At 33.8% G+C, this 25,473-nt stretch overlaps 8 protein-coding genes across 9 annotated transcripts; 5 read left to right on the top strand and 3 right to left on the bottom strand.

The window, feature by feature from the left end:
* Positions 1-4,551: 4,551 nt before the first annotated feature.
* Positions 4,552-8,203, top strand: LOC118263766 (ER membrane protein complex subunit 10). The gene is made up of 5 exons (XM_035575935.2): positions 4,552-4,721; positions 4,798-4,965; positions 5,163-5,434; positions 5,589-5,685; positions 5,931-8,203. Exons 1-5 carry the CDS (start codon positions 4,668-4,670, stop codon positions 6,012-6,014), a joined length of 675 nt encoding a protein of 224 aa, XP_035431828.2. The 5' UTR covers positions 4,552-4,667; the 3' UTR covers positions 6,015-8,203.
* Positions 8,204-8,244: 41 nt separating this feature from the next.
* Positions 8,245-10,263, bottom strand: LOC118263311 (DEAD-box helicase Dbp80). The gene is made up of 2 exons (XM_035575222.2): positions 10,107-10,263; positions 8,245-9,764 (listed from the first exon to the last, which is right to left on the bottom strand). The coding sequence occupies exon 2, from the start codon at positions 9,754-9,756 to the stop codon at positions 8,356-8,358; it is 1,401 nt and encodes a 466-aa protein (XP_035431115.2). The 5' UTR covers positions 9,757-9,764; positions 10,107-10,263; the 3' UTR covers positions 8,245-8,355.
* A 375-nt stretch (positions 10,264-10,638) lies between these two features.
* LOC118263312 (28S ribosomal protein S27, mitochondrial) lies at positions 10,639-12,272 on the top strand. Its single transcript, XM_035575223.2, has 2 exons — positions 10,639-11,817; positions 11,963-12,272. Exons 1-2 carry the CDS (start codon positions 10,765-10,767, stop codon positions 12,233-12,235), a joined length of 1,326 nt encoding a protein of 441 aa, XP_035431116.2. The 5' UTR covers positions 10,639-10,764; the 3' UTR covers positions 12,236-12,272.
* LOC118263310 (coiled-coil domain-containing protein 22 homolog) lies at positions 12,266-15,303 on the bottom strand. Its single transcript, XM_035575220.2, has 8 exons — positions 15,062-15,303; positions 14,780-14,951; positions 14,452-14,710; positions 14,047-14,324; positions 13,507-13,734; positions 13,282-13,421; positions 12,997-13,162; positions 12,266-12,680 (listed from the first exon to the last, which is right to left on the bottom strand). Exons 1-8 carry the CDS (start codon positions 15,109-15,111, stop codon positions 12,462-12,464), a joined length of 1,512 nt encoding a protein of 503 aa, XP_035431113.2. The 5' UTR covers positions 15,112-15,303; the 3' UTR covers positions 12,266-12,461.
* A 125-nt stretch (positions 15,304-15,428) lies between these two features.
* On the top strand, positions 15,429-16,453 carry LOC118263315 (cytochrome b-c1 complex subunit 8). Its single transcript, XM_035575229.2, has 2 exons — positions 15,429-15,678; positions 16,289-16,453. Exons 1-2 carry the CDS (start codon positions 15,525-15,527, stop codon positions 16,381-16,383), a joined length of 249 nt encoding a protein of 82 aa, XP_035431122.1. The 5' UTR covers positions 15,429-15,524; the 3' UTR covers positions 16,384-16,453.
* Positions 16,454-17,908: 1,455 nt separating this feature from the next.
* On the top strand, positions 17,909-22,102 carry LOC118263313 (UDP-N-acetylglucosamine transporter). 2 transcript variants are annotated; one of them, XM_050705512.1, is made up of 8 exons: positions 17,912-18,076; positions 18,172-18,246; positions 18,498-18,678; positions 18,766-18,876; positions 18,990-19,204; positions 19,321-19,590; positions 20,220-20,576; positions 21,967-22,102. In XM_050705512.1, exons 3-8 carry the CDS (start codon positions 18,504-18,506, stop codon positions 22,003-22,005), a joined length of 1,167 nt encoding a protein of 388 aa, XP_050561469.1. In that variant the 5' UTR covers positions 17,912-18,076; positions 18,172-18,246; positions 18,498-18,503; the 3' UTR covers positions 22,006-22,102. The 2 variants fall into 2 exon arrangements, with proteins under 2 accessions (XP_035431120.2, XP_050561469.1); XM_035575227.2 differs by lacking the exon at positions 18,172-18,246 and having other exon boundaries at positions 17,909-18,076; positions 21,967-22,100.
* Positions 21,119-22,765, bottom strand: LOC118263314 (39S ribosomal protein L22, mitochondrial). Its single transcript, XM_035575228.2, has 3 exons — positions 22,363-22,765; positions 21,589-21,802; positions 21,119-21,394 (listed from the first exon to the last, which is right to left on the bottom strand). Exons 1-3 carry the CDS (start codon positions 22,540-22,542, stop codon positions 21,174-21,176), a joined length of 615 nt encoding a protein of 204 aa, XP_035431121.2. The 5' UTR covers positions 22,543-22,765; the 3' UTR covers positions 21,119-21,173.
* Positions 22,766-23,000: 235 nt separating this feature from the next.
* On the top strand, positions 23,001-24,298 carry LOC118263316 (RNA polymerase II subunit A C-terminal domain phosphatase SSU72). The gene is made up of 2 exons (XM_035575231.2): positions 23,001-23,125; positions 23,261-24,298. Exon 2 carries the CDS (start codon positions 23,282-23,284, stop codon positions 23,858-23,860), a length of 579 nt encoding a protein of 192 aa, XP_035431124.1. The 5' UTR covers positions 23,001-23,125; positions 23,261-23,281; the 3' UTR covers positions 23,861-24,298.
* The last annotated feature ends 1,175 nt before the right edge of the window (positions 24,299-25,473 follow it).

Genomic DNA, 25,473 nt, shown 5'->3' with positions numbered 1-25,473 from the left:
ACGGCAACTTAATTTGTTTTTGATGAATACTGCCTGATCACGTTGTTCTTGTCAAATCATGCGGTTAATGAAGTTTCTTTACCCTTTGGCCGCGATCAAGCTACGGTCCCCTAAGTACTAATAATAGCTTTACAAAATCGTAAAAAAGACCATCAGTAAATTCACAGGCAATTTTAAATTTAATAAAATTACTGTACATTTATCTGTAAGTTGTTCTCAAGTGCGCAAGTTTCACGTAAAAGTTCTCATCAAAGAGCTTTTGAGACGTCACAATACTAGCAATCACGTTTTCAAGTTTTCTCTCTACAACCTATGTACTTAGGTACTACATGTAGGTAAGTGGATATCTAGGCTAGACGATGTGGGGTCATGATCCTTTTACCTAAGTATGTATCAATCAATATAGTAAAAGCTTAAAACGACAAGAGAGCCTCGCTGATCGAGTTGTTGTAGGTAAGTGTGACTGTTGAACAGGGGTTCTCGGATTCGATACCCAGGTAGTTTATGCGATTTAAAACCAATATAGTAATTAAACAAACGTGTAACACTATTTTAGAAACGTGTTACCTATGAGAACCTATAGGATACGAGTAACATTGACGTTATACGTGGTAAGTATTAAACACTAAAATAGGCCTCTGATATACGATCATAGAGAGAAAACTTCATTAAGCCGAACATGTTCAATTACTGGCCAGGGCATAGGTTGCAGCACGTTATTGGCTGGCCAGCACAGATACCGTGCTACGTTCACGTCAACACGACGCTGTCACTGGCTTATCAAGTGTCGCACTATCGTGTTCGAAATAATTACCTCCTCTAGAAGATCCACACTACGTCATAAAAACTTTGAAGGACCGTTTAGTGCACAGGTTTAACGATTATTCAAATTTCGAGGAACAAATGACAACCGAACATTTTATTTGCTTCACTGGAACCGATTCTTTTGCCTAACTCGCAGCTCGTAATGCTTCCTTTAATTGTTCTGACTAGTTCTTATTCAAGTTAGTTTAGTAGTTTCGGAATAAGTTTTCAAATGCTATCTCTACTTACCTTCTTTGGACGTAGGTGATTCAGGAACAATAAAAACGTCAGTAATCAAAAAGACAGCGAAACATAGGGTTAAAAATTAGCATGTCTTACGTTTTATCTACGGTAATATTAGATAGTGTATAAATAAATAATATTTATATGTTCATGCATGAAAACTAAACACAAACAAGTTTCTTGTGAATGGTAGAGTAGAAAGGATATAGAAATCATTCATATCTGTGAGTGTGTGGTATACTGGTACCAAATAATGTGGACGCGTTGTTTAATTTTTCGCTCCCTCGCACACAACATTTGTATCACGGGACGGCACTGGCCACGCACACAACTTATTTATTCATAATCGTGAATTAAACGTTCGACGAATCTCATTAATGTTCACTGATGGATTTGTTTCCTCTAATAACATTCGCATTAGAACTCTTTAACTATACAACAACCTTCTTTCAGTTGCATTTAAGTTAAAGATTTTTTTTGTTAAGTCAAATTAAAAATCATATAAATTACGCATCGCATTTTTAATTACCTACCAGAAACATTTAGCTCATTATGTTGCAAAAACATATTTATGTCGAAAATCATGAATTTATGAAATGAAATCTACCTACGTAGAAAACTTAACAAAAAGTCTAGTAACAATAGAGCGTCGACGGCTGCGACTTACAATAGGTCTTTCCGTACCTAAATACGAAAAGAGCGGGAAAATTACCCAAATCTCATTTCTCTCATTAAATAATTACTCTCAGTTAAATAGTTTGTGCACAGTTTAGATGGTACCAGGTACTCTGGAGTTACGCCACAGTAATAAGTTAGAGCTAAAGAACTCTAGTTTCCGGCCATGCATTAGAAATTAAAGCGAAAGCGCTAACTGTATTTTTCAATTACGGCCACGTCGAAGAGTTAAAAATTACTGTAGTCGGTCGACGTTCTCATACGTATTTCAGCCACTCGATTATATCAGGTATGTCTGTGTAACTATTACTCATTGATTTATATATTAGTTATCTAATGCTTTTCACAAGCGATGATTGTTCATAAAATGATTTTAGCATAAACCTGTTTACCTGCTCAAATAATTCAAATTGCCTTTTACTTATTACGTAACATTGCCTATTCACTTGAAACAAATCCACTTATCGAAATAATTCAATTATAAAAAGTAACGTTAAAAAATTCTGTACAATAAATATATTTGGTTCAGCAAAGAACTGTGCTATTAGTACGGTAGCACGTAGACTGGGATGGTAATACACTGAAATAACGCACTCGTGAGTGCCGCTTGCCGGTAGCAGTACAACGCAATAATCATACTTATGCAAACAGTCGTACTAGGAGCGCGTCCCGGGCTCTCTCGTGTCACCTCCACCAACAGTCCCCATCGGATAAATAATTCTACTCGCGCTTATCCACTTCAACTAGTACTAAATTACGTTAGTAGTGGGTGTCTCACCGCTCGCCCCTCGGTGCAACGTACGATACGACACAGCGACCTGAGCACTTTTTGCTAAGTCGAGTCAGTTAGTTGACCTATCTGCAAAATAGTATTAAAGTGCACTCAGAATGTATGTGAATGTGCTGAAAGCTAACAGCGTCTGTTCTCTATTATTTTGTTGAACAACAGCGAGTTTTTCGTTCGTGAATTATTTAGTTGTTCTGTATTATCGTAATTGAAAAACAGTTTTTAAAACCACTCTTAATATTGTTTTTTGTACTTTACCTTTTTAGTGAGCTTACCTATTACCTATAACTGAGACGTGACGACGAGAAAGATGATAATAGAGTAATTATCTTCACCATAATTTTAGAAATAGAATGTGTTTCATCAGCCAATAATACATATCTCTTATATTTACACAGTAAACCTTAGACAAGTACCCACCCGATGCTTCCGATAGCAGAATTCTTGAAAATATTTGTACCTGCCCGCCGAACCGAGGTATTTCAATAAAGCCAAGATGATTTTAGTCATTTATCTCATTGCGGCGGTGGTTAAAGGAGATATATGTTACTAAACCCGATTACCCCCTTGGAGCTTCCCTTGTGTTCAAAGTGAATGTATTGGAGCGGAATGTTCCACGTCAGAGGTAAAAGCAAGTATTCATGTTTAATTTCATCCTGTATGAGAGCACGTAAAAAATCTTTTATCTGGACCCGAATTCCTAACAAAGAATTGTTTCATAAGTACCTACGTTGATCCTCTCATAGAGCGTGTACTCATATGTATTGGTATAGGTAGGTTGATACAAATCAAATATGTTCGTATGTTACGAATTAATGACTGTCTATATTTTAATAGTCTTATATATCAGCTCGTAGAAATTTTCACGAATGGTAAGATTAATCATTAGCTGTTGACGATTAATTACTAATAATTATGCTAATTTCCGAATAGTAAAAAAAATAAGTACCTATTACGTTAACAATTAGGTATACCAATTTTATTATCAATCTATGTGTGTACTTACTGTGCGGTAGGTGCTCTGGCTGAGTTTCTGGCCGTTGCGCAACGTGTTACGGGGTCGAGTATCGCAACAACAACTCTTTGTGTAGTTGTTCCTGTTCTGAATGTAATGTGTATGTGAATGCTACGGTTTTGAAAAACTACAGTACAATAATGTTAAAGGTCTGAATCGTAATCGGATAATGCCATCTGCAATTTTTTTATGGGATAGGAGGCAAACGAGCATACGGATCACCTGATGGTAAGCGATCAGCACAATGCATAAATCCTAATAAATTCTGTTCAATAAACGTAGTCTAGATTATGTTCATACAATACGAATAAAATGTAACAAAACGATTGTTTGTTAATACAAAACTTCACAATCACACGATTCTATTGCAAAACAAACGAACTATTGTAATCCCGTATGTGCGTGCCACATTGTAGGGAATTAACAACTTAGATTGGTACACCGCCACTAATAAGACCAACTCTTTTATCCCGCTACCTTTTCAACTGTTTAAAAACCTTTACACGCCATGATTGCAGGCGAAGGCAACGTCATTCGGTTTCATGAATTGCAATTCACACTTTTTAATACCCATAACAGGAAAAAAGCGATGAATAGGGAATAATGTAAGTAGGTAACTGGAATAAGTGTAGGTAATAATTATCGTGAGTTACGATATCCGCAGTGTAGTTAGCAGTAAGTATATAAGAAGAGCTGACGATCGAGCTCAGTGGTGTGCCAGAGATGGAAGCTAGCAGAAGACGGCAACGGGCTGCCGATATATTGTTGGCTTGATGATTATACTCATATTATGGAACTAAGCACGATACGTAGCAAAGCTCAATACCATAAACGCAGATAAATGTGTAAAAATAAAATTGGGTAATAGGTAAGATTTCTGTTAAAAGTTTAATACACTGAAAATTATTGTATTAAGCACCAAATTAAATATAAATCAAAATCGCCTAAAATAATTTAATTTTTTATGCCACTAAATCATAGACTTTCTAACCAGAACTGTCATTTACGTCAACGTCAATGTTATCAGAAGAGGTTGTCAAAGTCAAACTGAATTGTAGATTATCACTGAGTAAATTAGTTGAACTGAAATTGCTGAAAAATACGAGAGTATTATAACAGAAACTGGACCAATACTCAATTAAAATGCATTTTCAATCAATTGCTGCTATTCTATTACTTAGTTTAATTAATTATGCGGTAGTTATTGTGCACTTAACTTTATTTAGTTTACAGCATGATAGAACATTTTTACATGAATAATTTCTTCTTTCAGGCGTGCATTGATTACGATGGATGGCTGAATATTAAAATAGAACATTCCCTAAACTGTGGCACCGAAAAATATTGCCCAAGGGGAAACATAGCTCTAAAGAGTATTCGAGCAGGTGCTGCAGTTGTAGACCAAATACAATTCAATAAAGGACACATAGAAGCATTGAAGGTATTTATAACTTTAATAAATAATATTAGTGCTAATAAACCTCTATTTAAACCTTATAATAATTTACAAATGTAAATCCCTATTTGCTTTTAATTAGACATTCAACTTACATAGTCAATCATCAACTATCTGCTAGTCTGCAGAACAACCCAATCAGTAACAAATGTGCGTTATAACAAAATATTGTAACATTTCAGAATTTAGCAGAAATTGATAGTTTTTACACAATCAGGACTTTAGTGACATCTGCTGAAAATAGTAAAGGAACAGAATTCTTCTCATCAGTCAAAGCCAGAGCTTTCTTGGGCAATGGTCTGTCAGATGTGATAAATGCCTGGGTACTGCCCAATGGGGCTGTGACTGCTGTCAGTTTCCAAGTAACCAATGCTTCACAACCATTGTCTTTGGAAAGCGGCACTCAGAAGATCAACTCTAATTTCTTTCTTCGCTATGTTGAACAGGCTCCAGTGTAAGTATAACTAATTGTCACTTATACATAAAGCTAATGATTATTTAGTTTCACTTCTATAATGAAAAACTAACTAGAATCTTCTTTCTAACCTTATAATGCTATACACAGTGGACTAATTGAAACTTCTAAAACAAAAAGAAATCTCTTACAGACCTGACACAGCAACATACATCCAGAAACTGGAACGTGAAAGAGAAGCAAGGGAAAAGGGAGACCTAAAAGACAACAAATCCTTCTTAGCCAAATATGTAAGTTATCATGTTATCTACATACATTAGGTACTTAAAGCTATTGTCAAGAGTAGTCTAGCCTTCTCAAGGTAGGTGAAGATTGCTGAATTTTTCTCTGTGAAAATTCTCAAGTTACAGCAAATTGGAAGTATTGAACTACATAGTTCTACAGCTCCATTTAACTTATACGAGAAATACATGTATGAATATAGTTTTATACAAATGTCTCAAGTTTGTATTTTATATATTTTTATTTGTTTCAGTGGATGTATATTGTACCTATCGCAATATTTGTAATGATATCTGGAGCAAGCAACCCTGAACCAGCTGCCCAAGGAGCCAGATAAATTAGTGTTACACACTCATAACTATTACCAAATAGTCAATAATATATAAAATTATTTATTTTATAGATACAGAAACTCCACACAAAACATTTTGATCAGAAAATATTTAGCATTATGTAAAATATGATTATTTATTAAAAATAACTGTATAAAGTCTATTTTAGACATTAGTAAAAATAGTAATTATATAAATATCTTTCAGTTCTCCTCCAAGGATGTTTTAGATGGGTTAAATAAACTAAAAGTCAGTAGTTCCGTAGGCCCGGATAGTATGCCACCCACTATTCTCAAACATCTCAAGTACTCGTTCATTTCTCCTTTATGCCACATATTTAACCTATCACTTAAAACAGGATTTTATCCCATCCAATGGAAAGTCTCCCGCGTAACTCCTATACCTAAAACGTCGGACAAAACAACTGTAGAGGAATTCCGACCGATTGCTATTTTATCATCACCTGCTAAAGTATTTGAAAACGTGCTTCACAAACTTATATATAAACAAGTTGAAAAACATCTCAGTAACGCTCAACATGGCTTTAGATGTAGGAGATCTGTTGAATCTAACTTGTTGACTTTGACAGAGTACATTTCATCACAACTTGACCGACGTCAGCAGGTTGATGTTCTATATTTCGACTTTCGGAAGGCATTTGACCGCGTCAACAATGATATCCTGCTCGCGAAACTTAATGCCATAGGTATTTGCCCTAGCCTTCTGCTTTTACTGGCGGACTACCTCCGTGACCGCCAACAGTATGTAAGGTTGGGTATTTATGAGTCCAGCACTTACCATACTCGATCTGGTGTAAGTCAAGGCTCAATCCTTGGCCCCTTACTATTTCTTTTGATGGTAAATGATCTCCCAGATGTTCCCCAATACGCAGAATGTCTTTTGTATGCTGATGACCTCAAACTCTACACTTGTGTCAACAGCTTATCGGATTGCGAGGCTGTTCAGAGGGACATAGACCGAGTGTACGATTGGGGAGTATCAAACAGAATGGAATTCAATCCTACTAAGTGTTATGTCATGACTTTTGGTCGGAGGCGACACCTTATTCACTTTGATTATAGAATCAATGGCACACCTATAACCAGATCATCAAATATGAGGGACCTGGGTGTCGTCTTCGATCAGAAGCTGACATTTCATGATCACATTGCCACTGTTGCCAAAGAGTCATTTAAAAGACTTGGATTCGTATTAAGAAACTCAAAAGATTTCAAGAATACACAAGTGATAAGACTCCTGTATAATACGCTAGTCAGAAGCAAGCTGGAGGCCAGCTCATGCGTTTGGAGTCAAGCATACGAGGCGTCTTATTCACTCATGCTTGAAAAAGTACAGAAGAAATTTTTGAGGTTTCTCTACAAATGTTCTCTCGGGTACTATCCATACATGTATCCGACAAAGTACCTTGTAGGATGTCTAGGTTTTAATATGTTGGATACTAGAAGAACCTTTAACCAACTCCACATCGCGCTCAAAATCTACAGAGGGATAATTGATGCCCCTGACCTTCACAATGAACTGGTTCGACTCTATGCTCCTAACAACTACATACGCGCTCGCAGGCACCGTCTGCTATCTGTGCCCGCATGTCGTACCGTGGCCAGGGCATCTTCCCCTATTCCTCGTGTCTTGTCCGCACTTAATAGCCTCATGGAAGCCTACCCTGACTGTGATCTATTCGTGGATGACCTTAAAACAATTAAAAGGGTCTGCCTAAGCTTTTGCGAAAGCCTATAGTGTAGAAATGTTTTGTTTTTCTTTTCGTTGCCTTAAGTGTATTGTGCAATGGTATATATTATTGATTGTTTTTTTTTTTTGTTTTTGTTTTACCAATTTTATAGTGTTGTCTTTTTTATGTTTTTCCTCATTTTATTTCAATTTTATTTTTATAATTCTATATTTTGTGTGTGTTAATGTAATTGGTTTCTTAAACCGTGTTAACATATTAATAATAAATAAATAAATAAATAATAAATAAATTTTATATGTATAGTGTGTGTCACTATACCTACATAAAATAGATAAAATTGACCTGTTTTCCTTATTGCTCTGTATATGTATAATGTAGGTAAACAAGAATTGTGTTCAACCAAAAACATAATTACCAATAAAGTTTGTGATAGGGTGTGGGTTATGAAGTTATCTTTAAGAAATAAATTATTCAAAACATAAACTGAGTACTCATTTAAATGCAAGGTAAATAAGAACACACAGTACAAAATTAGTTATTTAATCAATTACCAAATATAATATTGTTACTGTAACAATGTAGGACTTAAACTTAGTATCAAGCAAAACTTAACACTGATAACAAATGCATAGGAATTATGCACCAATTTTCTCAATTTCTTCTGCATCTTCAATATCCAACAACTTAATCTTTTTACCAAAATGACCTTCTATTTCCTTACAAATAGTCATTGCTTGTGTGGAATCAATTAAATTAATTGCAATACCAGCTTTACCAAAACGTCCTGTGCGACCTATTCTGTGCAAATATGTTTCACAGTCAGCTTTCTTGTCCATGTCCATAGGCATGTCAAAGTTAACAACCAGTGTCACTTGTTCAACATCTATTCCTCGGGACAATACATTTGTAGTGATCAACACTTTTTCCAAACCAGCTCTAAAACGGTCCAGCACAGCTATTCTTTGTTCAACAGTCAATTCCCCTGAGAGTACAGCTACAGAATGTCCATCTTCAGACATTTTTACAGATAACCAGCTGGCAGTTTTCCTTGTGTGGCAGAATATAATAGCTTGGCCAATTGTTATCACACCATAAATATTGCATATGGCTCTGTACTTTTCATCTGCATTCTTACATTTGACATAGTATTGCTTGATATTGTCCAAGGACTCCTCTTCACGTAACAGTCTTATAATAATAGCATTGGGAACAATCATTTCAGCAAACTCCATGACTGCAGAACCATAGGTTGCAGAAAAGAACATCATCTGACATGTTGAGGGCAAACATTTGTGAATGCGAATGCACTGGTCTTGGTGCCCTTGTCTGTCAATCATAACATCAGCTTCATCCAGTACAAATACTCGAATTTTAGACATATCAAACATGCCAAACTTCACACCCCAATCAAGCATTTTCCCTGGTGTCCCAATAATAATATGGTCAGTCAACTTAGTTCCTCGAGGCACCTCCTCACCTCGTACAGCATACTTCAGTTTGATCTCAGGACAGAACTTAGCCATTTTTGCAGCCACTTCTCCAGTCTGTATAGCTAGTTCATAAGTTGGACTCAAACACAACACTTGAGGATAATTTTTAGTGGGATCTACTCTGCTTAACATGGCCAGCACAAAAGCAGCAGTTTTACCAGTACCAGACTGAGATTGAGCAATCATGTTTTGTGGAGGGTCAGCTAAAAGGGTAGGCAAGGCAGTTTCCTGGATCTTTGAGGGAGCATTAAAACCCATTGCATATACTCCTTTCAGTAAATTGGGCTTCAAGTGTAAAGCTTCAAAGGTTTTAACAGAATACAATGGAGAGTTAGGATCTTTTCTTTGAATTTCAATATCCAATTTAGACTCAACTAAACCTTGCCTTATTATTTTCATCAACAGAGATGTGTCTGCTGGGTTTGCTGTGTCGGGGGTTTCATCAGAATCTGCAGACTGGTTCAAAGGTTTTTTATCCAACCCCAATCCAGCTACTTTATTTGAAATCTCCAAGTCCTCTACTTTTTGTCCCCACTGATTAGCCATCTTGATGTCTACAATAATAAAAACCAATTATTAGAAACACAACACGTTGAAACATGTCTACAATAATAAAGTATTGTAAGAGGAAAGTATTATGATAGTCAGTTCTATTATGAACAGTATTATAACCTGCGATATGAGCTAGTTTAGACTTTTACTTCGTCAAGACAGTAATTACTTTCAGAAAATAGTAGAAATAGCATCCGTGTTGACGTTCGAGTCACGTAAATTAAGTTTCAATAAAAATGCCTTTGTTTGACTTTGTTAACTATTAAAACATGTTTACTGAATTTAGCGTGTTAGACTTCCGTGAGTTACACTAAGATGATATTATTATAATTACACATTCTTACCTTGTGATAGATATACTGATATAAAAGTAATAATTATTTCCAAACGGCCATAGAAATCTCTATCAACCGATCAACACGAAACACACTTTTCTTTACCAGTAAGTGCCGCCGAATTAATACGTCATGTGTCACTGAGTCACTGTCAATGTCATTCAATATTTCAATAACCAAATATAAAGGCAGATTTACACAGCGTCTGTAACAGACTCCGAAATTGAAACAAATCACCGCCGTCCCAAAAAATCCGTATACTGAGAATCCTTTGTCTACGAAAAAAACAATGTCGATTGGTTTGAGTCAGTGCAGCAGCATGAAGTCAGAGCTAACATGTAACGATTTCGGATTCAGTTACTAAACTGACCTTGTGTAAATCTGCCATTACAATCATATTTTGTCTATGTTTCTTAGTAGTACTAAATCAATAATATTATACTTTACTACTTGGCTACAATTTGTTTCAGTCAGAAAACGAAATATTCAATAATTTTCCTTCAACCAAGCTCTCGCTGTCAAAGTAATTTGACGTTGACAGTTATGTCAGATGTCAATGTATGAATATTGTTGAATTGTGAGATAACCTAAAAACTTTCGTTTCAGGTTGTAAAATAAGTAAAAATAAATTGAATTTGAATCGAAATTTATCTAACCAGACCTCAAAATGTTACGTAATTACCGAAAACTTCTTTTTAAGAATAATGTGTGTCCAGTTATCATACATAAAAAGAATTTTTTGTCCAAGGAATACAAATGTACAGAAGCTTGGAATAACATGAACTCGTCGCCTGTATTTAATAAGATCAATATTCATGATTTCTACAATGTACTAGATCAAAATTATTCCTCAAAAGGTGTCTTAAGCGCCATAGATGTTGATATATTTGCTAACGCAATCAAAGATCAGGGCCATCTAGAAGAGCTTAAGGATCTACTGCATAAACTCCGAACCACGGCAGAAACCGGCAATATGTTGGAATCAACACAACAAGCTACTGTACGGAATTTCATGGAGTTTGGTGATGTAAAGGAGCTGGTAGAAATATTAAAAGATCCTCTAAACTTTGGTGTTTTCCTAGATGACTATACTGCAAATATGTTACTGGATAAATTGTTAACATTGAATAACTACGAACTTGCTGCTAGAGTAGCTTCTTTAGTAATGCTGCAAGAGGAATTTAATCATGAACTAACATGTGCTTTGTGCCAATATGCTTGCTACAAATATATCACTACTTACACACCAACACCATCAGAACCTGCCCCACCTGAAGAGAAAAACAAGAAGGTTGAAGAAATTAAAATCAGAGTCAAATTTATTCGAAATCCCTTCTTTGATGATCACTTTGACATCAAAGACACCCTTTTACTATCTGGCAAAACATTAGCTTGGATTTCAGAGAGAGCAGACAACAATTTAAATAACAATCTACAAATTATTGGATGGCTTAAGTACAAGAAGTATGATAAACTGGCTGCTTTCAGTCAGAAAATAAGCAATGAGAAATCATTTAAAGTATACAAGGAGGTCATAGAAGTTTTGGAGAAAGAAAATGCTGTTATTGAAGCCGAATTCAAACCCATCTTAGAAAATTGTATGTCAACCTTAAGTAAAGCTGAACAGAATACTGAAGCGTCTTTAGAAGAGACATTGAAAAATGCAATTGAGAATGCCATCAATAAAACACATAAGAATGATGTTTCACAGCAGAAGCAGGTAACTATTATTGTTTACTTTTTTGTGTTATATCTATTGTAAATTTTACAAAATTGGTATTTATAATTTTAGCATGAAGTAACTATTTGCATAGGACTTGTATCTGGTGAAATGTATGTGTTCATTTGTTGTGGTTTTTTTTTAGCTATTTGAGTCATGGGCGAAACTAAGAGAACAAAAACTTCAAGAACAAGCTCAAAGGCTGGATCGGGCGCGCAGGATCCAACTCATTCAACAAAAGCAAAATGAAATGCAGGAACAAGAACAGAAACTATGGTTCTTTGAAAATGAAGATAAAATTGATCTTGAAATAGAAGAAAAAGAGAAACTTGTTGACAAGACTGTAACAAAGAAAAAAGCAAGCAAAACTACTGATGAAGATTATATACCACCCGAGATTCTACCGAAAAGGAAGTAGGGTTTTAAGATGTTAGAATAAAATATTAGATTACATAGATGGTTATTTTATTGAACATTAATTTATACAATATATTAAAACTTTAATATAATTTACATGAGATATATAATTTAAGTGTGTTATTTGATACACTTTGTATTGCTACCATTAGTATTAATATGGAATGATACAAATAATAATTATGTAATGTAATTTTAAATAAGGCAAGAAGCACATATATAAATGCTTAAGCTTCTTCCTGGATCCTGGTGAGATCAAGCTGTATTTTCCTCAGAGTATCTTCAGTTCTCTTGGCAGTCTCAGTCTTAATATTTTCTTCTAAATCAACAATGTCCCTTGCCAAAGTGCCAGTATCGTTGACAAGTGATACAATTGTATTGCACTCTGAATGTAAAAGAGCTAGAAGTTTGTATGCCTTCTTTGCTTGGTCATCCTTTTTAGCATCCTGAAAACACAAGAAATATTATTATAACTTTCATAAGACAAGACAAAAATCTCGACTAGTATCAAATTATGCTAGAGGCTCATATTCATGATCAGCATTCCGCGACACGACACGGCGGCAACGCGACAGACGTCAAATAATAACGTGAGAAGCCAAAAAACATAATGAATAAGAAATATTATAAAAAATCAATATTGGAAAAATAAATCTGTATGTTAAGATAAGGTCTGTAGTACATATGTAGTAGAGAAATAGTCTCTAAAAGAGTAATAACTATATGAGCCCAATTAAACCCTAGTAGTAGAAATCTACTTACCCTGAAGAGAGTTTCATCAGCTATTGAGAAGCATCTGTCTAATTGACCTTCCAAAGTATTTATTTCTTTTTGTAACTGTCTTGTGTCATCCAATATCTTCTTTATTTCCATGTTTTGTTTATCAACATTGCTTATTATCTCCAAAATACGTTTTGTATAAATTGATCTGAAATGAAACAATTTGGCATAATAAATTTTTATAAACTGAAGGAACAAGGTCCATAGGATGACTTTAAAAATAAATATATTATTCTTATAGTAGTGCTAGAACTTATTTTATCAGACCTCTTATTGCCACCTCTCAGTTTCCCATAACTCTCCTTCAATTGACTGCCCAAAATTTCTTTCTTCTCACATTCTTCTTTCAATGCCTTTGCTGTTTCTTTTAAAGTGGTCAAAATCTTTTTACATCTGCTCCTTTCAGACTGGAAACAACATAATTTTAAGTAACATTTTTTATTATTAACCTTTTTTTATATTATGAAAGAGAAAGTAATATCTGATACATACTTCCATCATGTCCATACTGCTGGTAATTTTATCTATTTCAACCATTAGAGAGAGGTTCCTGGAAGTTAATTCTTCACTCTGCCTGTGTAAGCTGTTGATGTTCTTTTGTACTTTTTCTATCAAACCATCCGTAACACCATCAGCATCAACATCAGTTACACCAATACTTGTGAGAATGTTGTGGACATTTTTCAAATCTGCTTCAGCTTTTTCAAACGATTTTTGTGCCTGTAACATTTTATTAATTTCCAATAACAACTACTAATAGTAATAGCTACTAATACTAATAGTAATAACTAGCTACTTCTGTGCAGTTTCACACACTCTGCTTGTCTCCTATTGAGTGTAGCATGATGTTTTATAGCATATAACCTTCCTCCAAAAATGAACTATCCAATACAAAAAAATATTATACAATTTGGACCAGCTGTTCTGGAGATTAGCACATACATGCAAACTCTTCAGATTTATATATTAGTATAGATTTAAATTAAACTAGATTTTTTATTCATATTACAGATATTATATGTATATTATTACCTGAGAATATTCAACTTCCATAACATTCTTCTCACTCTCAAGAGTGTCTAATTTCTGTCTCAATACAATTGCCATTTCTTTTAATTCTTTAAGACTCTTGTTTGGATCTTGTTTTACTGCAGGCTTTTCAACAACAGTCTGTTCATCTGTACTTGGTTCCTTGACTGGTTCACTTGATTTCAGGGACACACTAGTTTTGCTTAGCTCTTTTATTTTTAGTAGCTTTTCTATTACTTGTTCATCACTCAAATTTATCTGACTGTAAGATGTATTCACACCTGCAAAAAGATTTGCACATCACCATAAGGCCTCAAGAACTCTAAGGCAAATGTTAAGTCATGCCAGAAACAAACAGAACATTAAAATATTGACTATAGTAACAATTGAATGTAGACAATACTTTACCTATAGTACTAAAGTCTCCAATCTTATTAGAATTAGGTTTACAGCAAGGTGGGATCCAAATAGATTTTAATTCTTCTGCAATTTTGTTGCTGATGTCTTGTTTGAGCAAAGATTTCTTGTTAGCCGAGGGTAAGCTTGCAGACACCTGTTTGCCTTCATTAGGTAGCCTTTCAATCAAAAACATAAACACTTGTCTAAGCTCACATTCATTGTGGTACAAGAAGGTTTGATAACCTACATCATTCTTGTAGCCTAAGTCCTGTAATTGAAGAAGAGAGTCATTAGCAAAATAATTGTAAATAAATATTTAATTTTAAAAATGTCTCACCTTACAAACAGATGCTATTTGAGAAGCAACTTCTATCCTATGAGATATGCCAGATGGCAAGTTCTTGGTTACTTTTATAGACGGATTAATTGCACTTAAACATGTTGATGCTGACTCAATGATGATGTGAACAGGCAATTCGTTAATATTCTTGATCTCATCATTGATATTGCTGAAAAAAATAAAGTTCTAATTAACTAAAAGTTTGTTGGATATTGTTATATTTGCAATTAACTGTTAGACATGCACTGCTAATAAGATTGTCTAATATAAAAGACCTACATATTTAATGAGCGAAGGAAATGCAATATAATAGAATCCACTTCTTCCATAGTTACTACCCACTGACAAGCACTCTATCGGATCAAAGTAAACAGAAATAATATTTTCGTCGGATCTGGATTAATCTAAAAGTTGGTTCTTGTTAAGCAATCGATGTAAATAACTATTTTAAATAGAAAACATCGAAATCGCCCACCAAACACCCTTCTCGTTTACGAATTTGATTAATTTTGACGTTGACATTTGGCAATAACAAAAATAATTCATGGCAATGTCAGAGAAAAGCAGCTGATTTGAAGGGAAAAAAAGAAACTACTTTTTGGTCATACCAGACAACTCTCTATATTCTATGGCAACTTTGTGTCAATGTCAATTTATTTGACATTTGAAATAATAGTGGAGCGAGCTGAGCTGCATTATTGGTTATATAATTCAGTTTTCAGTATAAAATCAGTAACCGAAAATGGGAAAACACTTCGGAGAGCTTGCTAAAATCCGTGGATTGATCACCTACAAGTTGTCGCCACATGAACAACGTGCATATGCTGGAGCTGTATCCAATGGAATCCCCAACATGTTCCGCAGATTCCGTGAGAGCGTCTTTAAGGTCGCCCCACGTAAGTTTTTGATGATATAAATTGCTAGTTTACTCAGTGAATATCCCTAGAGGCGGATTTTAATAGATGAGGAGATTATCCCTTAGATTATCGAAAGAATTCTTGAAGTTTCTTAGACTTATGCAATTTATGATTATTATCATGGATTGGTTAAATTTAGTCGTAATTTTCTTGATAAGTATTGTCTTATTGTGGATATTCTACTATATTATAAAGAACAACATTGTTATATGAAACATACCAGAATGGAGAAAAGCTCTACTAGTTATGTGTGTGTTAAAAGATTTTAAAAATCAATTGTAATGGGTTATTCGCAGTAAAAATGGTGGCCAATATCTAACCCTAACATTGTAGTACTTAGAAGTTAGAATATTATAGAATAGAATATGAAAATTTGTTTCTCATTAAAATGTTAAATTGAATTCATTTGTAACTCGAAGTAATCTCACTTTTTGCTTCAGTAACAAACTTAACTAGATTACCACTTCATAAACAATCCAGTATTAAATTTAAATCAGAATTTTTCAATGTGTGTGTACCATGTAGTATTAACTTCATAGGACAGATATCTGTTGATAATAATTTTTAATGTTATTTTCCATTATTTCAGCTTTCATCCTTGGTTACCTGGTCTATGAAGGTGTAGAGAGGGAGCACAAGCGCCTTGCACGCAAGAATCCTGCTGATTTTGAAAATGATCAATAAATAAGTGTTGTAATTAAGTAATCAATTATAATTTATGTTTTAGATGTTTAATTAAAACCTTATAAAGCAATTATTTTGTTTCTCTTTTCTCGTCATGTCATTTTCTCATAGATTGGAGATGGTGGAATTTTCTTTATAGATGTCTTGTGTTCGTTATAATGCAGATAAATGAATAGTACCGGTCAATGGAACATTTAAAAATTGTTTCTAACAGTTTCATACAATCAGCTAAACCAATAGTCTGACAACAAAGTAATTGAAATAATAATGTATTTGCAGTTTTCTAGGCAAATTTTGAATCCACCCTCGAACGAAAGCGCCGAACGCACTCTAGTTTCGATCTCGTTAAACGTATAGTAATCTCGTGTTATGCTAAAAATACGTTAATAGGTTTCACAACATGATAAACTTAATTCTAAATTGTATAGAATTTTTAAATAAACATGTACTTGTTACGGTTAGAGTGAATAATTGAAAATTATTAATAATTATCTATATACCGAAACTCGAGGTAAAAGTGATAAATTTATCACATTTATCGGTTATTATTAATAATTGTACCCTAGTGGTGATAAATGTAATAAGTGGCCAAGATGTCATTTTAATTTTAATTTAAACGGCAATATATTGTACTTGTACAATCCCTTGCACGATCCCCGACGCCCAGAGTGTCTAGCGACGGCTGGGGCGTGAGGAGGTTCGTTCTCTCACGCGCCTCGCCTCTTCTTTAGCTAGCATGACGGCTTCGCAAAAGGTGGACGGCATCCCAGTCCCCCTTGCTTCGTACCATGGCCTGAACCAATGCATGGCGCGAGAGGTCGTCGTCACTGACCACATCCCTGAGGACACGGTGGTGATCAGCCCTTGCACGGCAGACCGCCACCTTATGTTCCACCGTGTCCTCCGGGCGGTCCTCGCAGTGATGACACCCGTGCGTACCTCCCGCCCAATCAGTAACAGGAACCTACCCAAACTCCCATGTCCGGTAAGCAACTGCGTCAGGCGGTGAGGACGCCGTGGCGTCTCTCTAGCCACTACTCAAACAGGGGACTTACCGCTGCAATGACAGCGAGCCCAGATAAATGTGCCCTAGAAGGGCACTATTTAATATTCTAGTTCAGAATGTGTGAATTTGTTGTCCTTTCGTTTTAAAGCAAGTACAAGTAACCTTGTTTGTGTGATTTCTAATTAATATAATCGTAAGACTGTGTTAATATAATAAATAAATACCTGCTGGTCAAAAAACATTGAGTTTATATTTATTTTATTACTTTCACCAATATGTGTCGTGAATTATTAATAATTTCTACAAAAAGTAATAAATTTCGATCGATTATTCACATTTACCAAAACATGTGGTTATTATTAATAATTTGGTAAAATTATTAATAATTTTCAATTATTCAGATTTTCAATTTAAGATTATGTTAAATAATAAGGTGTGATTTACACCGTGTGAATAAAATGCATTTTTTTACTGGCAATTCTAGACTAAGAATGTGAAAGGTTTTAATGTCAAGCAAATGTCAACAGTTCATTGACGTTGCATTTTGTATTGCAGCAAGTTGCCGACGTCAACAGTAAACTTAATTCGTATTTAATAATATTATTAAACAAGTGAAAAGTTCAATATAATATACACTTTAATATTAATAATTACCTAGTAAATGTATTAAACTGAAGACTAAAAACGGTACACTATCCCATACTATAATTACATTGTGTTTATAATATTTATAATGTGTGAATTTAAATAGAAACTATAAGTTAAATTTTATTTACTCCCAGATCTTCATATAGCAAAATCAAAACAGCTTCCTGTTATGGTTTGTTGGTACTAGCCAAAAATAAAAATGTGGTGTTGTAAGTAATATTTAAATCACTTTGGCACTGCATTGACATAGAATTTATGTTGACTCCATATCACAATCACTCACACTAGTTTTATACTGAATAGATTCCACGTATTCGCGATTACACTCTTATCATTTAGTTTAGACACGGCAATAAAAAATATGTGTTAAGTTATATCTTTGCCAAAAATCAAATTAGTAGTGATTTAATCAGTTGACTTATCATTAATTTATTTAATGTGTATATTATCATTTTAAAAGGTTCCTATGAATCCAACTGACACACCTGAGGAGGCTGTAGTAAAGTCAGAACCTGTATTGAGTGAAGAAGCAGAACAACTTCAGGACTCGGCAACGGCAGCACCAGAACCAGAACCTAACACACCAGAAGAAATGGACAGTGACGCAAAAAAATCAAATAATCGAAGATTTAATAATTATGGTAAGAAATATATTTAATTTTAAAAAAACATTGATTATAAAATAGACTAATTTACAGATAATATAATTATTATTGTATTGTTTACAGGATATATTAAGTATGTAAGCTTGGTGATACTAACAGTACAAAATGCAGCATTAGGGCTTAGCATGAGGTATGCCCGAACTAGAGATGTAGAAATGTTTTCATCAGCAGCTGGTAAATATTGTTTTAATTCTTTACTCTCTTATCATCATACAATAAAAAGTATGTTACAGAGAACTCTAATCAGTGTCAACATGCATTAACCATTTGTTTTTATCATATTTCAGCTGTGTTAATGGCAGAAGTGTTTAAACTTATAATATGCATAGGTCTTGTTATGCACGAATCTGGTGGTGTAGAAAAAGGGGTCCAATCTATGTACAAAATAGTTGTATTGAATATTCGAGACACTTTAAGAGTATGTGTGCCCTCATTTCTGTACATAGTACAGAACAATTTGCTCTATGTGTCAGCATCTAATTTAGATGCTGCTACTTACCAGGTAATATTTTAGTTAAATATTCATAGCAAATCTATCACTTTATATTTAACCAAATTGAATTAATAATTACATTGTTGAGTTTCCTATGTATAATAATATTTGTGTTCTGTTTCCAGGTTACATATCAGCTAAAAATATTAACAACAGCGTTTTTTGCTGTTGTGGTATTGAAAAGACAGCTCAAAAAGTGGCAGTGGCTGGCATTAGTTATCTTAGCAGCTGGTGTAGCTATTGTACAATTGTCTTCAACAGAAAAAGCACATGTCAAATCACATTTACCAGAGCAATCCAAGATCATAGGATTTAGTGCCGCTCTAGCAGCATGTTTCTTGTCTGGTTTCGCAGGAATATACTTTGAGAAAGTACTTAAAGAATCAGACATATCTGTAAGTGCTATTGTAACTAAGTTGTTTATTAATATTTAGATAGCATTGTTTATTCGTCTTTATTTCCTAACAAACGAAGTGGTCAACCACACTTTGTCCTTGAATCTCTTATCTTTATTGTATAAGCAGTAAGGGCGATTATTGACTGCACTGCTGGTGCCACCTGTGAAGTAAACAGTTTTGTCTAATGTGAATACTGAACACCTGTCTCCACATCATTCTTTTAATTCAATTTGCATAGCAATAAAACGGTTTCTACTGTATTATGTTGTAATTATACAAAAGGCGATGCTCAAGGTCGTCCAGTTGTTATTGTAATTTAATACGTAACTATCAATTCGCCACGACTTCGTCCGGGTGATAAATTTCCCTGTGTATCACAAAAAATGTATTTCATAATTACTGATTCATTTCAGCAGTTAGTTTTACTACCCACGCCTTATTTATGAAAAACAAAACATAATAATCTCAAAATAAGTTAGAAATTAAAATGCTTTGGTTGGATAACACGTTCGGCGTCGAGAATTTCTAATCGCAACTAGTCAAATGATATTTATCGGGGAATTTTCTTAATATTTTGTGACTCACACACTTATATTTTATATAAACTGTGACTTATATTGTTTCAGGTATGGATGAGAAATGTGCAGTTGAGTTTATTATCATTGCCATTCGGAACCATTACTTACCTTATAAATGAAGGAACACAAAACAATTTATTGAAAGGCTTTGATGCTTTTGTTTGGTATCTAGTCTTATTGCAAGCAGCAGGGGGTCTCATAGTTGCTGTGGTCGTAAAATACGCAGATAACATATTAAAGGGTTTTGCAACATCAGTTGCGATCATCATATCTTGTGTAGCCTCCATCTACATATTCAATTTCAACCTAACTGTACAGTTTGCTATTGGCACAATATTCGTGATATTTTCAATTTTCCTTTATGGTTATGTACCCAAGAAACCAGAGCCCCGGAATTCTTTAAATGTATGATCACTTTTATGTCATAGGTTAAGCTATCCATATAAATTACCCTTTGCTTTGTAGTTCGTTTATCACTATTTTTTATATTGCTTGCCTATTTCTATGAGACTTTCATGTTATTAATCTTAAAGTATTACTACCAGGGTAAATTAAGTGGTTTAAAAAATATCTAAGAAGATTGAACACAGCCATAACTAAGCTTCTATTGGGCTTGCTTAGCTATTAATAATCACGAACACCCATTACAATTAAGTTTAGAAAAACATTTATATTATTTTATTAAGTATCTCTTAATTAGACTAATATTCTGATATGAATATTAATTTATACTTTTGTAGTATAAATAATAATTTAGTTAGAAATGTAATCAACCCAATAAATTATAGTTTAATGGAATACTATAGTACATAGCAATAATAATTTATTTTTATCAAATTTGTGACTTAAACTAGTTAAGTTTTACCATAAAATATGTCTTTAAAGTAGTTAAAAAGATATTTTGATAACAGTAGGGAAATTATAAAAGATGAAATAATAAAGATAAATGATTCTATGCTAATTTATATTTCTAAATAATCGAATTAATAAATGATGTACAACTTAATATGAATTTATAATCTTTCTCTTCCTCATTTGTTCCAGCCAATTAGCAAGTTGTTGTTGAGGTGTCTGTGGATTTCTCTTATAGTAGTCTGCTGGTGGTTTCCCCTCCTCCAACCTCACAAAATAGTGACTGAACTGGTACCTCACTTGGCCCATACGACCTCTGGCATGTCTTCTTATTCCCTTTACTACCATTCCTTTATTAGCAAAAGATTCAGCTAAAAAAATATAAGTGAAATATTATTTTAGGCTATGGTTTTTTTGACTGAGTGTAGACTTTGTATATTAAATGTTATGGGTACAGGAAGTTGTTAATACACGCAGGTCATGGTGGCTTACGGTAGCAAGGAATGCTTGGGAGACAAACACGTAATGTACATTAGATAGAAAAAAAAAACAGTTAGCTACTTACCAACCCACAAATTGCTTTTGAATTCAACATTGTGTTCTTTTACAGCTAGTTCTTGAGCTTCAAGTATGGCTTCTTTAACAAATATTGCTCCCTTTTTTGGTACAAAACTGAGTTGTTTTATAGCTTCATCAACCGTCATACCTCTGACAAAACTGGCAATGTACCACAGCTTTTCAGGGCTGTATTTTATGTTGGTCTTTTGATGACATACAAACTGAAAATATAAAAATAATAATTACAGTTTTGTCAAAAGAGAAATATGCTAGAGCTATGATAATAATTGTTTGTAAGGGTCCCAAGTATTTAAAGATGCACACAATTAATAGGAATTACTTGCATAATAATAATAGTTGTCTAACTCCTATCTTATAATTTCAGGAACAATATAAAGATGGTCAAGACAAATTATACCTTTAGAAGATTATGCCTTCAAATGGATTTCAATCTCTAGTCTAACTAGAATAGTTGCTATTATAGTTTGAAGTAATTGTTTAAGGAATATTAAGACATGAATACTTTTGTTTGTGTTCATCTTTAGAATTTTAAATACTAATTATTCACCTAAAAGTTGTGTTTATTGTGCCTAGTTATACCTAGTTACAATTTTAAGATACTTATAAAAGTTAGACTAAATTAAACTTGCATTCTAAATTACAGTCAATGTAATGCTGTAAAATTAATTTTATTACACAACAACATAAAATAACTGTAACTTTGGATTTTTTATTGGTAATGTATTCTATAAAACTATCTGGTTCAAAATTCATAACTTACTGCAGGCCTGGGTTCTTCATCGGGTGATTGAGGAGGATATATCTTTTGATTATGTCTCAAAAAACTTTTCGGTATGTTGTCTGTTCTAGACCATGCTAAAGCTGACGCACTGGTGTGTATACTTTTTAGCTGGTTTGATTTCAAACTTGTAATAAATAAGTTTTTCAGGAAACTATTCATGTTTACTGGCAATGGGTTATCAAACCGTATTATACCAAAAATAGTGCACTTAACATACTCTTTACAATGAAATCGGAGAATAAAATATTATCTATTATTGCTCACGAAACTTCATTAATTGTGAATGTAACCCAAATAGTTAATATTTAATAAGAATAACTATAGGGGAAAATTTAACCTAAAATAAATGGATCCGACATTCACATTTCAGTGAAATCGTTTGACATTGACATTTGACAGTTAAAGAAAACAGGATGACAGATTGTTCCGCTAGAGCTATGAATTGCACTCGTCCTATCAGAAAAACTAAATAGTTAGTCGATATTATAAATGCAGCAATAAACTGAAAAAGAGTTTTTTTAACGTCCTTGGTTTATACTTTATAGTAGATAAAAAGACGTGTATCCATGTCACCATACACAATTTATTAAAAAAAAAACAATTGACGTTGCCAATATTGCCAAAACCATGCCATGATTTCGTGACGTTCGTGACAAAACCAAATCTGTCTTTCATTCATTATCTATGAATGAATCTTCGTGTGATTTTTCTACAATTAATTTCTCGGGGTCATTAATACGCGGTAATAATCACAATATAGACGAATTTATTGTAGTTTAATGATGCGTCTTTGTATCTTATAAAAGTTGAAAATGCGATGACTATTCTATGCAAGTTATAACTAATCGCAATGTTTTATTTATTTTTTACACTCTAGAATCGAAGTTCATTGTAAACAATGTGTGATATCTACATAGCGGTTGTATGTTCTTCGAACATGAATCGAAGTATGGAGGCTCATGCATTTCTGGCGAAGAAAGGCTTCAACGTAAAGTCTTATGGAACAGGAGAAAAGGTTAAGTTACCAGGTGCTTCTGCAGATCGACCGAATTGTTATGAATTTGGAGTCCCGTACGACGACATTTACAACGATTTGTTGGAGAAGGACAAAGTATACTATACACAGAATGGCATTCTACATATGTTAGATAGAAACAGAAGAATCAAGCCCAGCCCAGAGAAGTTTCAGATATCAACAGAGAGATTTGATGTTATAATTACGTGTGAAGAAAGGGTGTACGACCAAGTTATTGAGTGGTTTGGATCAAGGAGATCAGTGTATAACCAGCCAGTCCATGTTGTGAATATGGACATACAAGACAACCATGAAGAAGCAACTATTGGTGCATTCTTGATCAGTGACATGGTCACTAAGATGGCTCAAAGTGATGATTTAGATAACGATATTGATGAACTATTACATGAGTTTGAAGGAAAATGTCACCGGCCAATTCTTAATTGTATAATGTTTTATTAAGATATGTACTTGAAACAGATATTAGCCAAAAACAAAACAATGCTTCCAATATCTGAATATATTTGACTAATGATGTGACTGTAATCTTATTCATAAAAATGACATCCACGCTGCCTCAGAAATGTATGCCTTGTATCATTTAAAATTATTAAAATGACAATGTTGTGGTAGGATATTATTATAAACAATAATTAATTGTATGTTTTTATGAATAAGATCTTTTATTATTTTTTCCCAACTACTTTTATAAGATTTTCAGTTTTTCAGCTAAATATTGTTTAATATTTTGTAGTAACCAAGTATGAAAACAAGATTGATCTTACATATGGATAAGTATAGAGAACTGAATACAATTTTAAGTTCCAGACTAATGTTCATAATGAATTTATTTATTGTGTATGTATAAATATAACAGTATTTTGATTTTTTTTAAAACAAGATTTTTTATTATTTACATGCTGACATTAATTTAGCTTATTCATTATGATACAAATAACTTTAAATTCGAGAATTTGTATTGCTTTTTTCATTATAACTTGGTTAAGTGACTTGAAAAGTCACCTTATTTATGATTGAAAATTATTTTGGGTGCTTGTTATGTTGTCCAATTTAGACACAATACAGTGTACAGCAATTTTGGAAATCTAAATGTGTTCATCTACTTTTAATGGTGACTGTACCTATACACGTGTACAAACAACAGGAGTGGGGAGAGTGGGGGAGGTGTGAAGCATCTGAAAATAATTTTACTGCTTGTATGAATGTTACAGGGCCTCACCCTGTAACTTTGAAAATATCATACTTATAATGAAAGTAAGTAGATGCAAAATTGAGTAAGGTATGCTTAGATAGCTAATGAAGGTATGCTAGGATTGCTAAGGTAGGTTCGATAGATAGAATGGACGAAAGTTTGAACGAAAGAAACGAAACGGATTGTGGAACCACTATTGCCGACATTTGTCTTGTATCATACAAGACAAGTGCGTGTGTGTTGGCAGGGGTATGTAAAAATCGTACTAGGTGGCGCTATGTAGATTCCACCTACCTCCATGGTTCTAACAACCATGAATGTGTACAGAGATATCCAAATGTTTATCTGAAACAAATTATTTTGGGTTGAAATGTGTTTTACTGTATAGTTTTAACCCAAAACAATCTGTGCGTCATAACAACAGGTTGCTCCGTGCAGAGTGCCATGCCATCAACAAGTGTCCTACGCGGAAATCGCACAGGTGTCGGTGTTACAGAGCAGCTGTGTACGCAACGATAGTCGTGAAATGATGGTAAGTAAATATTTTACAAACTATGGTACATGATAGTGTCGATGACTTGATTACGTGGGACTCGTAACATTACTGGCGAATACCTAGTGACTACTCCGTGCTACCTACATTGAATATGATCTGTCTAACCCATTGTAAAGATGCGGTGTACATGATAAATATTTTGTTCGGCTCGATAATTGAACCTGTAACCTCGTTCGGCTCGCGATATTAATGTTATTGATGTTTTTTCCTTTATTATTTTTATTCGTATAAATTCACATCCATCTAGATGAACAATCTATGGATCACAGATAGTTCCGTGTGAGGAATCGTAATCGTAACTAGTAA

This window comes from Spodoptera frugiperda, chromosome 27 (assembly GCF_023101765.2).
Source record: "Spodoptera frugiperda isolate SF20-4 chromosome 27, AGI-APGP_CSIRO_Sfru_2.0, whole genome shotgun sequence".
In the NCBI taxonomy this organism is placed as follows: domain Eukaryota; kingdom Metazoa; phylum Arthropoda; class Insecta; order Lepidoptera; family Noctuidae; genus Spodoptera; species Spodoptera frugiperda.
The sequence above is the reverse complement of the archived record's forward strand: the minus strand, read 5'-3'. Positions and strand labels throughout refer to the sequence as shown.

Coding starts and splice junctions, on each gene's coding strand:
- LOC118263766 (XM_035575935.2), top strand. CDS start 4,668: ATGCATTTTCAATCAATTGCTGCTATTCTATTACTTAGTTTAATTAAT. Junction 4,966..5,162: donor GACACATAGAAGCATTGAAG/GTATTTATAACT, acceptor GTAACATTTCAG/AATTTAGCAGAAATTGATAG. Junction 5,686..5,930: donor AATCCTTCTTAGCCAAATAT/GTAAGTTATCAT, acceptor TATTTGTTTCAG/TGGATGTATATTGTACCTAT.
- LOC118263311 (XM_035575222.2), bottom strand. CDS start 9,756: ATGGCTAATCAGTGGGGACAAAAAGTAGAGGACTTGGAGATTTCAAAT.
- LOC118263312 (XM_035575223.2), top strand. CDS start 10,765: ATGTTACGTAATTACCGAAAACTTCTTTTTAAGAATAATGTGTGTCCA. Junction 11,818..11,962: donor ATGTTTCACAGCAGAAGCAG/GTAACTATTATT, acceptor GTTTTTTTTTAG/CTATTTGAGTCATGGGCGAA.
- LOC118263310 (XM_035575220.2), bottom strand. CDS start 15,111: ATGGAAGAAGTGGATTCTATTATATTGCATTTCCTTCGCTCATTAAAT. Junction 14,952..15,061: donor TTCCTTCGCTCATTAAATAT/GTAGGTCTTTTA, acceptor TATTTTTTTCAG/CAATATCAATGATGAGATCA. Junction 13,735..14,046: donor TGGAAGTTGAATATTCTCAG/GTAATAATATAC, acceptor AAAATGTTACAG/GCACAAAAATCGTTTGAAAA.
- LOC118263315 (XM_035575229.2), top strand. CDS start 15,525: ATGGGAAAACACTTCGGAGAGCTTGCTAAAATCCGTGGATTGATCACC. Junction 15,679..16,288: donor CGTCTTTAAGGTCGCCCCAC/GTAAGTTTTTGA, acceptor CCATTATTTCAG/CTTTCATCCTTGGTTACCTG.
- LOC118263313 (XM_050705512.1), top strand. CDS start 18,504: ATGAATCCAACTGACACACCTGAGGAGGCTGTAGTAAAGTCAGAACCT. Junction 19,205..19,320: donor TAGATGCTGCTACTTACCAG/GTAATATTTTAG, acceptor TTCTGTTTCCAG/GTTACATATCAGCTAAAAAT. Junction 20,577..21,966: donor AGCCCCGGAATTCTTTAAAT/GTATGATCACTT, acceptor TTATAATTTCAG/GAACAATATAAAGATGGTCA.
- LOC118263314 (XM_035575228.2), bottom strand. CDS start 22,542: ATGAATAGTTTCCTGAAAAACTTATTTATTACAAGTTTGAAATCAAAC. Junction 21,803..22,362: donor ATGAAGAACCCAGGCCTGCA/GTAAGTTATGAA, acceptor TTATATTTTCAG/TTTGTATGTCATCAAAAGAC. Junction 21,395..21,588: donor CAAAAGCAATTTGTGGGTTG/GTAAGTAGCTAA, acceptor ATATTTTTTTAG/CTGAATCTTTTGCTAATAAA.
- LOC118263316 (XM_035575231.2), top strand. CDS start 23,282: ATGTGTGATATCTACATAGCGGTTGTATGTTCTTCGAACATGAATCGA.